General features: G+C 35.6%; 1 protein-coding gene across 1 annotated transcript; it reads left to right on the plus strand.

The window, feature by feature from the left end:
• The first annotated feature begins 5598 nt into the window (after window positions 1-5598).
• JCHAIN (joining chain of multimeric IgA and IgM) lies at window positions 5599-14051 on the plus strand. Its single transcript, XM_040481804.1, has 4 exons — window positions 5599-5736; window positions 9399-9525; window positions 11595-11675; window positions 13063-14051. The coding sequence occupies exons 1-4, from the start codon at window positions 5673-5675 to the stop codon at window positions 13265-13267; spliced, it is 477 nt and encodes a 158-aa protein (XP_040337738.1). The 5' UTR covers window positions 5599-5672; the 3' UTR covers window positions 13268-14051.
• The last annotated feature ends 232 nt before the right edge of the window (window positions 14052-14283 follow it).

The following is a 14283-nucleotide window of genomic DNA, read 5'->3' on the forward strand; positions in this document are numbered from 1 at the left end:
CCTACATGCCCACAACCCAAGGGGAAATGTCTAATTCTCTCAGGAACGCTTTCCTCAAACTTCCTTGTAGCAGATAGCTCCAGGTTAGGTTTGCATTTTCTGAAACTCAACATGGAGTGACCAACATAATGATGATGATTATAATGGTTCTGATGACAATAATCACTACTACTTATGGAGTGCTTACTATAGGCCAACATCTTTCTAACTCATTTATATGTTATAATACATGTTAAGCCCCACAACAATCCTATGGAATATGTATTGTTATTATCCCCATTTTAAAGATAGAGATTAAATGAGTGTTTAAGGTTTGCCCATTTCACAGCTAATAGGTGATGAATTGGAAAATACACTCAAGCAATCAGACTCAGAATCCTTTCTCTTACCTGTTATGTTCTATTGCTTCTCAATTTTCCCCTTTTGCAGGGTCCCTTATTTCTTTAAGTTATTTTCTTAAATCTCTCCCTCACTTGACTTTGGGGAGAGAAAAAGCATTCTGTCTTTCTTTCTCCCAAGAGTAAGGGGGGAAAGTCTCTTTTACCATAAACACTACTGTTTCCACAAAGCCAACAGCTCCTATGATGCCATTTCCCTTTCCCTCCAAAGTCCTCTAAAGACTAGGGGAGGAGCTCCAGCAGTGGGGGTTGTGGTTAATGGCCACTAAGTTGAGTTCTGTAGCCTCCTAGTAAGCCTTGGAGGAAGTGTCTGATTCTCTTTAGAATTTAGGGTGCTTAGCCATTCTTTTTTTGTCAGGTGTGGGTCCTAATAGCCAATGCTGGGGCAAAGGAAAAATAACTTTATGGCTGAGGCTATTGTAGTAGTCTAGGATAGAGGATAAAGACTTGGACCAGGGTAGTAAAGAAAATGGAGAGAATCAGATAAATTTGGGATATATTCTTGAAATAAAACCAACAGGACATGGTGATAAATTGAATGTGGAGGAGATGAAAAGAAAGGAATCAAAGAAGAGAATTGTGGCTTGAATAACCAGGTTGGTTTACTGAGCTAAGGAAGACTAGAGACAGAAGAAGATTGGAATGGAAGTGTGAAGGCTTGATTATCAAGAGTACTGTTTTGCCTGGTTAAGTTTTGGATACCTGTTAGACAGACAAATGGAGATATCAATAGAAAGTTGGATGTAGGAGTTTGGAGCTCAACAGGGAAGCTAAAGTCTAGGATTGTACATTTGAAAGTCACAACATGTCCTGTAGTCAAAGCCATGGGATCAGATAAGACTAATTAAGGCAAGGATGACAGAAAAGAGAAGACTGAGGATCAAACCTCATTATTCACAGGAAAATTGAGCCAGAGACTGAGAAGGAATCACCAATGAGATAGTAACATGACAAGGAGAGTGTCTTCTCTGTGTCCCAAGAGAATAAAGTCTTCGTCATGATTTGAATATCCCAAATATAATAAGCCGTGTTCAGAGGAAGTGAAGCATCGACCTATTTCAGATGGTTTTTAAACAAATGCTGAACTCATACTGTCTGCTGTATAGGAAATTGAAACAAACCTTGAGTAGGAGTAAAGAAGGTGAGACTAAATTACCTTAAGCTGTCTTTCATCCAGATGCGTCTGTCACTGAACCTCTTACTATAAAAAATCTTTTATATGAATGTAGAAAAAGAAACTATTTGTGGTGAAGAATTTACAATGTATGGCTAAGCTCCCAGTAGCTTAACTCACTTGCATGGAAAGTGTTCTACTATTCACATTTTACATATTTTTTGTTGGGAAGAACATAACTAAAACTGGAGATGAAATGGTTTGAAAATTAAACCAAGACCTGTTATTTACCTATAATTGGTTAGTGCTAAAAAGATTATGAAACAATTCACATATAGCGCAGACTTGTAAAAATAAATAGAAACTTCAGCTAAGTTGTTTTCAATGTAAGCCTATGTGTTTAAAAAAAATACCTCTATTAACCTCTTGCTCTTCTATAAGTAGATAAGTAGATAATACTTCTAGTTATCACCCTTCCTCCCCCCTCCCCCTGCTGGTGCTTCTAGTCTACCAATTTTCAAACTTTATTGAACATTAGAATTAACTGGAAGCCTTTTTAAAAATAAGTATTCCAAGGTTACGTCTCCAGTAATTCTAATTGGGTGTGGCCAGGAAACCCATATTTTAACTAGTACTTCAGATGTTTTTAGGGAAGATAATCCTTGGACCACAGTTGGCAAAACACTGGTCCTGATCCTATATTGCAGGTATAGGTAACTGTCTTCTGGTGGCTAAAGTGACACTTGGGCCACCACCTCTTATTTTTACTGAAGTAATTTCTTTTATTTTTTAAAAATAGTATGTCCTGCAAAAGTCAAATGATTTCACTCATATGAGGACTTTAAGAGACAAAACGGATGAACATAAGGGAAGGGAAACAAAAGTAATATAAAAACAGGGAGGGGGACAAAACAGAAGAGACTCATAAATATGGAGAACAAAGTGAGGGTTGCTGGAGGGGTTGTGGGAGGGGGATGGGCTAAATGGGTAAAGGGCACTAAGGAATCTAATCCTGAAATCATTGTTGCCCTATATGCTAACTAATATGGATGTAAATTTAAAAAAATAAAAAATAAAACAAGTTAAAAAATATTATGTCATGTACTTGTTTATTTATTTATTTAATAATAATTTTTTTTTTAAAAATTTACATCCAAGTTAGTTAGCATATAGTGCAACAATGATTTCGGGAGTAGATTCCTTAATGCCCCTTACCCATTTAGCCCATCCCCCCTCCACAACCCCTCCAGCAACCCTCTGTTTGTTCTCCATATTTGAGAGTCTCTTATGTTTTGTCCCTCTCCCTGTTTTTGTTATTTTTGCTTCCCTTCTCTTGTGTTCATCTGTTCTGTGTCTTAAATACCTCATATGAGTGAAGTCATATGATATTTGTCTTTCTCTGACTAATTTCGCTTAGCATAATACCCTCTAGTTCCATCCATGTAGTTGCAAATGGCTAGATTTCATTCTTTTTGATTGCTGAGTAATACTCCATTGTATATATATACCACCTCTTCTTTATCCATTTATCCATCGATGGACATTTGGGCTCTTTCCATACTTTGGCTGTTGTTGATAGTGCTGCTATAAACCTTGGGGTGCATGTGCCCCTTCAACACAGCATACCTGTATCCCTTGGATAAATACCTAGTAGTTCAATTGCTGGGTCGTAGGGTAGTTCTATTTTTAATTTTTTTGAGGAACCTCCATACTGTTTTCCAGAGTGGCTGCACCAGTTTGCATTCCCATCTGTTCTTGCCAACATCTGTTGTTGCTTGAGTTGTTAATGTTAGCCATTCTGACAGGTGTGAGGTGGTATCTCATTGTGGTTTTGATTTGTATTTCCCTGATGATGAATGATGTTGAGCATTTTTTCATGTGTTGGTTGGCCATCTGGGTGTCTTCTTTGGAGAAGTGTCTATTCATGTCTTTTGCCCATTTCTTCACTGGATTCTTTGTTTTTTGGGTGTTGAGTTTGATAAGTTCTTTATAGATTTCGGGTACTAACCTTTTATCTGATATGCCATTTGCAAATATCTTCTCCCATTCTGTCAGTTGCCTTTTAGTTTTGCTGATTGTTTCCTTCACTGTACAGAGCTTTTTATTTTGATGAGGTCCCAATAGTTCATTTTTGCTTTTATTTCCCTTGCCTCCAGAGACTTGTTGAGTAAGAAGTTGCTGCAGCCAAGGTCAAAGAGGTTTTTGCCTGCTTTCTCTGCGAGGATTTTGATGGCTTCCTGTCTTAAATTTAGGTCTTTCATCCATTTTGAGTTTATTTTTGTGTATGGTGTAAGACAGTGGTCCAGTTCATTCTTCTGCATGTCACTGTCCAGTTCTCCCAGCACCACTTGCTGAAGAGACTGTCTTTATTCCATTGGATATTCTTTCTGGTTTGTCAAAGATTAGTTGGCCATACGTTTGTGGGTCCATTTCTGGGTTCTCTATTCTGTTCATTCCATTGATCTGAGTGTCTGTTTTGTGCCAGAATTAATTTCTTTTAGATGCATAGTTTACATAATAGAAATACAAAATTGTAAGATTGAAAGAAGAGAAACACCATATATAGAACTTTTCTTTAGCTTAGTAATTATGAATCAAATAATATTTGCTTTTATAAAAAAATAAGCTTTGGAGGAAACATTTTGTCCCCAGGGATTTATCCAACTTGCTTTGGGGAGGCAGTCTAGCCTTGAGTTTATTTTCAAGGACATAATGACTAAAGAAAAAAGTATGCAGCTAACTTCTAATTGCTCTCTTTGGGAGTGAATGAATAAATCAGTTATTTTAGAAACTACAGTTAAAGATGAGGAGGTCTTAAGTGGTTGATGCTTGTTTTGACATCCTGACCATACATTAAAATAATGTGCTTTCAGATTTTTTTTCAAACAGATACAATTGTTCATGTGACTCCAATATGTTTTTCTTAACCCTAAATATCTTTCTAAGTCCTATGATAGCAGAAATTAAAATGAGAGTTAAGTTGACAGTATAGTAATATTGTATGTTCTAGGGCCCAGCACCATGTTCTTGTTAGACTCAGTACATGACTGAAGGAATGAAATTCTGTGCTAGCCATTAATAGTTCTCATCCTGCTGTCTTCTGCTGCTGGCTGTGAAATCTGCTTGCCTGCTGATGATCCTGAAGCATTTTTTAGTGCCTCTCAAAATTCTAAGAGATCCTTAAAAAATTAGAGAACTGAGAACCAAAAGTAACTTAGACTTGATGTTGAATATATATGTAACCAGCATGCTTGTGGAACCAACCCTGCCTAAGAGTCAGGAAATTCTAACGTATTGGGGCAGAGGGTAGGGGGATGCCCCGTCCAAAAGCTCAGGTGTTTGTTTATTTGTTAGTTAGTTAGTTAGTTGACACTAATTAATGACCAAAACTTACAAGAAATACTGCACTGATTCAGTTTTCTGTTGAGGCATCTCAAATGAAAATCATTTCATGGATTTATAATTCTGAAAGCTGTTACTAGATGATCAAACACAAGGTCTGCCTTACGCTGTCAAATTAATGGCAACTGATACATGTAGTATCCATTTGTTTTGAATTCCAATTTCACGTTTGAGTTTATAAAATAACTGAAAGCAATCAGAATATGTATATATTACATATGTCATGTATAATATGTATATTTAAATCTGATAGCTTGGTTAATTAAGGGCTAGGAGAAAAAGTTGACATAAGATATAATTGGGACCTTGAAAGACTTTAATTTCTTCTCCTTCTCTTCCCTTCATTTACTGTTCTAGGCATAACAAATATCACATATTTGATTTGAAAACAATATTGTGTGGGGACTAAAGTTAGGAATCCCTACTTAAACATTCTTAATGTACTCTTGACTTGAAATCATTATGAATCATCTGGTTTAACTTTATAGAGCAAATGTGAAATAAAGAGTAATTGCATCAGAGTAGGTCTTTGGAGGGGCTACTTTGGAAGAAAATACAGAAATCTGAGACATACACTTCTGTCTAGTGCTGCATTTAAATTTCAGATTCCAACCGCAGTTGTGATTGTTTTTAGTTTGTTAGCTGCCTAGGGTGTTATTTTAAGAAAGCAGAAGCACCATCATTTGCACACTCCTTATACTTCACACACCTTAACCCTGACTTTTTAGCTTCAGTTTTTCTAAAGAAGTGAAGCCAAGATGAAGAACCATTTGCTTTTCTGGGGAGTCCTAGCCATTTTTGTTAAGGCTGTTCTTGTGACAGGTATGTGGTATTTTGAAAATTAACCCAGATAAAAGGAAAAATACAACACAGATCTGCTCTTCAGTTTTAAACATTTGTGTTTGTGCTTCAGTTAGCTAGCTGTCTGGCTACTTTTTTCTAACATGCCTTAACCTTCATATGGGCAGTGATCTTTCTGCAGATGAGGCTCATTGTAATTCTTTTAATTCTTTTTTTTCTCTTATTTGTTTGCCTACTATAACTTAGAGAATAAGAAAATATATATATCTGGATAAGTGCTGACAGCTATGCTTATATAAATTTTCATATTGAATCTTGAAGACCAGTAATCCTCTCCTTGAGTACCTTAAGAGAGTATTCTGGAGACACGATATAATCATTACTGTAATTGTAATAATTACAATATAGAATGCTTGGGATTTTACTTACCCAGGGAGATTGATATTGCTTCTAACAACTTTCCTGAATCTGAGCCTACAGATTTCTTATGACACTTTAACAATGTTTAATATTATACAGGTTGCCTATAACTTGATGGCACAACTGTGGTTGTTTTGCTTATTAACCTTTGAAACTACTGTAGAAAATGGAATACACCCTGACCATAGATGTAATAATGTTCATGTAGAAGGGCAAAATTAGAAATGATATAATTTGGCCTGTTTCTAACACTTACTGAGCTTATTTCTCTCATTTCAGAACAGGGTATGTTGTAATTAAGAAGTCGTTTCAAATATATTTTTTGCTAATTTAGCATTAGAAATAATGAATTTCTAATAATATTTAAACATAACGATAGTAGAATTAAAAATGTACAGTATATGGACTTCTAATATATAAATAAACATTTATGAACATGTTTATATATCTATAAACATAGATATGAAATACATATAGATACATTTGTAAAAGATCTATCATTTCTTAAGTACATACTATTTTTCAGGCATTATGTTAGCTGCTTTACATATACTATTCCATTTAATTCTCACAGTAATCACTTGAGATAGGTACTATTAATATTTCTAACACATGGTTGAGTCCATTGAGATTTAGAAAGGTGAAATAACTTAGCTGCAATCACATGGCAAGCATGTGGTAGGTAGAACCCCGGCCATCTAACCCTACAGACCACACTCCTAACTTCTATCCTCTTTTGCCTATATAGGAGAATCACTTTTTAGTAAACTCATGTTTATATCTAGTATGTGTTGTTAAGCATATTTTCTTATTTTTTGAACTGAATTAAATTTAACAAATATTTATTGAGCACCTGCTATGTCTCAGGTGCTCTTGGAATAAAGTAAGGTACATTCTAGTACTAACAGGTTTATTAGGAAAAATGCTGTCTGTCAGTGAGAATATTAGGATCTTTTAAGCCTTGGTGCATTGACTGTATTTGTATATTCCCTGGAAGATGTATTAGGTTGCCTAATATTTTTATGTGATAACAGTAAGTAGTAATAAACAGGAATAGTTTTTTCCTAGGTTTCTGGTAAGAAAATTAATTATATGGGGCACCTGGGTGGCTGAGTCGGTTGAGCGTCTGACTTTGACTCGGGTCATGATCTTGTGGTTCCGGAGTTTGAGCCCGGCGTCGGGCTCTGTGATGACAGCTTAGAGCCTGGAGCTTGCTTCGGATTTTATGTCTCCCTCTCTCTCTGCTCTTACCCTGCTCATGCTCTGTCTTTCTCTCCTTCAAAAAGTAAATAAACAGTAAAAAAAAAAAAAAAGAAAAGAAAAGAAATTATATGCTATAAATAAAATAAAGACATTTTCTATTTAAGACTTAATAGACAAGTCACATACTTGACTCAATCGGTATTTTTGGTCAGGCGTTACATACTCATTTGTATTTTATTGAGAAAAACATTTAAGAGTCTTGAATATAGGAGTAGGGAAAAGACACCACTTAAGTCATCTTATTCTTTTCAAAATGTTAAAAAAAGTTTTATTATTATGTTGAATTGAACTCATAATGTTTCTTCTGCAATACTGTACAGACTTTGGGGCGCCTAGGTGGCTCAGTCGGTTAAGCATCCGTCTTCGGCTCAGGTCACGATCTCATGGTCCGTCAGTTCGAGCCCCGCATTGGGCTCTGTGCTGACAGCTCAGACCCTGGAGCCTGCTTCGGATTCTGTGTCTCCCTCTCTCTCTCTGCTCCTCCCCCGTTCATGCTCTGTCTCTCTCTGTCTCAAAAATAAATTTAAAAAATTAAAAAAAAAGATATTTAATACTGTACAGACTTTTATCAGAAGACATATTAAGAAGTTATGAATAATGCCATAATAATGCATTGTAAAGTGCTTCCAACAATTTGAAGTACAAAACAATGGTCTTAAAATGTTTTTGTAATGACTGTTAATCATTAAGACTGAAATACTGCAATTAGGTCCTCTCTGTTCTGGGATACCTCTGAAATAATTAGACTTCCAATTAAAATTATATCTATCCTGATCAATTTTATTATAGTGGGTTATAAGATTTTTTTTTCTAAAGCACCCTACATTGAGTAAATAAAAGCTAAAATTTGTGAATTCTATCAAATTCAATATTCTGGCTGGGAAATTATACTATAGTTTTGCAAGATGTTACCACTGGGAGAAACTAGGTAAAATGTACATGGGTTCTCTCTTTGGTATTTATTATCACTGCCTGTGAATTTACAATGATCTAAAAATAAAAAAAAATTAATAAAACAAAACAAAAATATATCAAATATCATTATTATTGTTTAATTAGCCTATTAAATAAAGTTGTTATAATTCTTCAAATACTTGCTAACTGATACAAGTCCTGATTATAAAAATTTTGTTTGTTTATTCTTTACAACACTTACCAGACCTCTTTTTCCAATATTCAGATTAGACCATAAATGTTGATTGTCAGAGTTAAGGCTTTAATGGTCATCTGTGTATCCATTCAAAAGCTTGTATCTTTAATATTTTCTAAACTGTTTTTGCAAATTTATAGCACTTTACATCTATATATACCATATCTTTTAAAACAATTCCTATCAGAAATATTAACATATATAGCACTTATTATTTTATTTGAATGAATCATTATGCCATGATAACCTGATTATTATTATGAAAAAGAAGATAGGAAAATTATAGTAAAGAATATTTAAAAGTCTCACCAAGTAAGGTTATCTTGGAGAAAACGTGCCTGTTTTTAACTCTAATGCAATATAAGGAGTAAAAAAAGTTTAAATGGGGGTTCAGGAAGGATGTGACACTTCAAACTGGAACTATAAAGGCTGAAGTTATTTTTTGTTCACTTCTGAATAATTACTTTGGTCTGAGAGAAATATCATCTAGATTTTTTGTTTTCTCTATCATTTTGTCATTTGGCACCAATTTTTACAAGGCTGCATTATTCAGAGAGCTGTGCCTCTATTAAAAGTATTAGACGAAAATCAGAAATACTTCAGCCAGGTTCCCATAGACTGGTCCAAGAGAAAAAGAAAAAAATTTGTTTGGAGTGCATTTGGATTTCCTTCTTGATGCTGTAAGATTCCACTTAGCATTTTAGATTAGGGAAGAGAACAAATGGAGAAAGCTGAAACTGATCAACCACAAAACTTAGTTTTTCTACAGGAAAAAAGATAAATTACCTCAGTAAAAGTCCATAAACAGACCTTTCCCCCCCTTTCTTCTTAATAATGTTTTATCTTCAAGCCCAAGATGAAGATGAAAGGACTGTTCTCGTTGACAACAAATGTAAGTGTGTCCGGATTACTTCCAGGATCATCCCTTCTGCTGAAGATCCTAATGAAGACATTGTGGAGAGAAACATCAGAATTATGTACGTGGCATTTAAAAATTTTTTATTTCTGCATGTTGTAAGCAGAGATACTTTCAGATATTAACCACTGTTTGAATGTAATATCTGTCTATACCCCTCTTTTTGATGTGCAGTACTTAGAAGAACTTATTTCTAAACTGTAAAAAAAGGTTAATTATCTATGTACATATATAGACATGCAGACTTTATGTGAGAGTTAAAAATGCTAATGGACAAAAGCACCTAGAACAGTGTTTGACCCACAGTAGACCCTCATATATATTTATTACTTATCTTTCTCATTAAAGTCTTTCCTGATATTACTAGAGCCTTATACTCTAATAAGGAATAGATTCATTCATTCATTCATTCATTCATTCATTCATTCATTCATTCATTCAGGAAACATTTATTGACTGCTACTAAATGCCAGTGAGGATTGGAGCTGGGGATACAACAGTTTATATAAAACACAGCCCATGCCATCAAATAATCTACAGTCTGGTAGGAAATTTTAAGCAGTTTAAAAGGCAATCACGGTATTGTAAATGCTATGACAGGAATAAGCATAAGATATTTCAGAAGCACTAAGGAGGGACACCCAGTCCAGTCCTGGAGGGTGAAGGGAAAATGGTGGTGGGAGTCAGGTGTTTGGAGTTAGTAGGTGGAAGTGGCTGTTAGCTGAGTGGGAGTTAATTGGGTAAATGTGTGTGGGGAGTGACAGGGTTGGTAGGTGAGACAGATCATTCTTGGGAAAGCAAATGGTTGCTGTAAGGAATCATATGAGATCATCATGTAACCTGCTTACCATAATCCCAGGCGCACTGCAAATACTTAGTAAATGTCAGAACTGTTAACTGCTTTTGTTATTGTTAAGACTTGGAGATGAGAAAAGCCTAGTAAATATGTGGAATTGCAAGCAGCTGCTTACAGCTGGCACGTAAAGAGGGTGGCATGGTGAGAGATGGGGCTGGAGAGGGGGAGGCATATCATGAAGTGCCTTCTGTGCCATCATAAGGGTACTCTGTTATTTGTGTGAAGACACTACAGGCTTTAGGCAGAGAAGAAAATTAGGCTACTGTTTTAGAGGCCATTTTGGCGATAATGTGGCTAATATATTGCTACGATCTAGGAAAGAAACGGCGGTGTCCTGAACTGTGCACAGATTGCAAAGGATCAGAGTTAGTTGAACTGGTAGATGGATTCGATATGGGTCATTACAGAGAAGGAGGACTTAGAGACGGTGTCTAAGGTTTTGGCTTGACATGTATGTAGATGGTATTGCTAAATCCATCGTCACGTTTTCCTTTGTGTCCTTTGGTAGGGAGGGGTGCACATGAGGAGGAATGATGACATAGATGAAAAAATTGTAAGCATTAATGAAATCACCTCAACTAGTTGAGAAGGGCTACCTAATTTTTCACGGAACATCACCAAATCTAGGGATCTTGAGTGCAGTTACAGCTTTGCTACTTAGTAGTTGTGTGAACTTGGGTAGATCATAGAGCTCTCCAGTTGATACTTTCTGCAGTCCTAAAATATGGATAATAATATTTGTCCATTTATTCCACAAATATTGAGCACATTCTACATGCCACACATCTAGAAAGGCATTGAGAAAGCATAAATGTTTTTGCCACAAAGAACTTACATCATCTACTACAGCAACCACTCTGTAGACAAGCAACTATGAAATGGCCTTTGCCGTAATAAAGATACATGAACTTCATACATGAATGTCAGTGAGACAACAGAGGAAGGAGTTTGTTCAGGGGTGAGAATGATCATCGTAAAGAGGGTAAAACTTGAGCTGATTTTTAGAGGAAAAGCAGGGATTTTCCAACTAAGTGAAGATCATCGACAAAGGAGCTTCTGGGAGATTTATTTTGAATGGGAAATGTTTAAAATATGCAAATTACGGTGAAATCTGAGCAATAGTATTACTGTAGAGTGCTTGTAGAGTGTTATAGAGTACAAATGTATTAAACTGCTGATGAGACAGTAAGTACTGTGCCAGCAATATACCTATTACCAAAAATAGCAATATTTGCTAGTTTCATTATTTTGATCTCTTTTGTTTCTTTTTTTAGTGTTCCTCTGAGCAACAGGGAGAATATCTCTGATCCCACCTCACCACTGAGAACCAACTTTGTGTACCATTTGTCCGATGTGTAAGAGATTTTCTCCTTCATACTAATATAGATATGGAAGTTCATAACTTTTATTTAAACTTGTTAGTAAGAATGTTTCTGAATATATGAGGAATAAACATTTACCAATATAATTTGAGCTTTGAATACATTAATTCCTGTGTTCATTATGAGATATCATACATTTATAAAACTTTATCACAGATAAAAGTTAGCTATACATTTATTCTTATTTATTTATTTATTTTTTAATGTTTTGTTTTATTATTGAGAGACAGAGAGAGACAGAGCATGAGCATGGGAGTGGCAGAGACAGGGGGAGACACAATCTGAAGTAGGCTCCAGGCTCTGAGCCCTCAGCACAGAGCCCTACGTGGTGTTTGAACTCGCAAACCGGGAGATCATGACCTGACGTCAGAAGACTAACCCACCGAGCCACCCAGGTGCCCCAGCTATAAATTTATTCTAAATAAGAAATTATTGCCATTAGTACAGGAAAGGCCAATTTGTCTTAATAGCTAGATAATTGGATTTCAGACATATTAACATGTAGGTGTTACTTTGGAAACTATGGAATCCAACATCAGACAATTTCTTTTCCTTAAAAATATTCTTCCTGGGGCGCCTTGGGTGGCTCAGTTGGATAAGCGTCCGATTTCGGCTCAGGTCATGATCTCACCGTTCATGGGTTTGAACCCCGCATCGGGCTCTGTGCTGACAGCTCAGAGCCTGGATCCTGCTTCTGATTCTGTGTATCCCCCCCCTCTCTCTCTGCCCGTCTCCCACTCATACTCTGTCTCTCTCTCAAAAATAAATAAATGTTAAAAAAAATTAAAAAAAAAATTCTTCCTTCCCAGGGCATCTGGGTGGTTCAGTTGGTTAAGCATCTGAATCTTCCTTTTGGCTCAGGCCATGGTCTTGCAATTCGTGAGATCGAGGCTTGCATCAGGCTCTACGCTGACAGCCGGGAGTCTGCTTGGGATTCTCTTTCCCTCTCTCACTGTTCCTTCCCCACGTGCATGCACAAGCTTTCTGTCTCTCAAAATAAATACACTTAAAAAATATTTCTTTCTTCTTTGTCACTGTAAATAACCTGTTTAATTCTCCTTTACGGTTAGGAACAAACCTAACAGACTAGAAGGTGAGGTACAGTATAGACAAAACCATGATATTGTCATATCATTAATTTATATTGTTTACTTTCAACGAATTTTTGTATATTAAAGGCTGAAAAATCCTGTTAACTATTCTGTATTGTAGAGCAGCTGAGGTCTGAAAGGAGCTACCTCTTGTTAGTGGTCAAGTCAGAGCTGCAAGAGCCAGCTGATTGTGGATAGAAACGAATAGTCACTCAGGTTCTGATACAACATCTGGTGGATATTGTCTAATACGTATTTTTATTTTTCAGCTGTAAAAAATGTGATCCTGTGGAAGTAGAGCTGGATAATCAAATAGTTATGGCCAGCCAAAGCAACATCTGTGATGAAGAGAGTGAGGTCTGCTACACTTATGACAGAAACAAGTGCTACACAAATAGGGTCCCATTTACCTATGGTGGTGTGACCAGGATGGTGGAAACAGCCTTGACCCCAGATTCCTGTTACCCTGACTAACTGAAGTCACTGCTGACTGCATAGCTCCTTATCTTAAAAGGCTCTTCATTTCGATGCAGAAAGTTAATATATTTACCACCAGTGAATTTGAAACAATGATTTTTTTTCCTTCATGTAAAACTAACCCCCCCAATTGAAATAGTAACATTATTATTTTTATTGAAATGACTTTTCAACTGTATGTTCTTAACTCTAAGTAGTGAAGTCTCTCATTATCCTTGCCTGAAGGGGTAGATGCCCTTAAGAATATAATTCCTAGCATTTAAAAAGAAACAAGGGGAGAAAATAAAACTCAAAAGAGTAAAAATCAGAAGACATAATTAAATTTCAACTTTCTTATCTTTTCTTTTTTTTTTTTTTTTTTTTTTTTGGCATTGCCTTGGAGAGCCAGAGCTTTTGCACCTTCCATACTGTTCTCTTTTTAAAAAGTGTCACTGTGCGGAGAAAATTTATATGTAAACATAGGTCAATTATATGTCTTCACTAGAAAAATAATAATTGGAAAACGTGTTTCCAAAATATTTGTGAAAGTAATTTAAAATGGGATCTCCATTTATGAGACTAATGAGCTGAATGTGACATCATTAAATGCGTATTTGAAAAATATATTTTGACATAGCACAGATTCGATGGCAGATGACACAGACTTTTTTTTGATAATCAGAGTAGTGTAGGAAATTTCCATTGGAAATCATGTATCTTGTAACTGACTCTGATGAAATATGTATTCCAAAATATGTATTCTCTAGCACAGTTTGAATAATTAAATAGATTCATAAGCATATACCTGTGTGAAATAATTTATTGACAAAAATTGTGGAAACTTTGTTGTATATAAGTTAAAATATAACTTATTACTGATGACAGTGTGTAAGTACGATATAATTATGCATTAATCACTGAATTCATACCTGTACATATTTGAAGTAGCTTCATCATTTAAACCTAGAATTAAATTAAAAGGCAAGGTCCTTCTTGACAAACATAGTGTTTATCGTGGCACATAAACTTCTTAT

Source organism: Herpailurus yagouaroundi, unplaced genomic scaffold (assembly GCF_014898765.1).
Source record: "Herpailurus yagouaroundi ecotype Mexico unplaced genomic scaffold, PumYag 28, whole genome shotgun sequence".
NCBI lineage: Eukaryota > Metazoa > Chordata > Mammalia > Carnivora > Felidae > Herpailurus > Herpailurus yagouaroundi.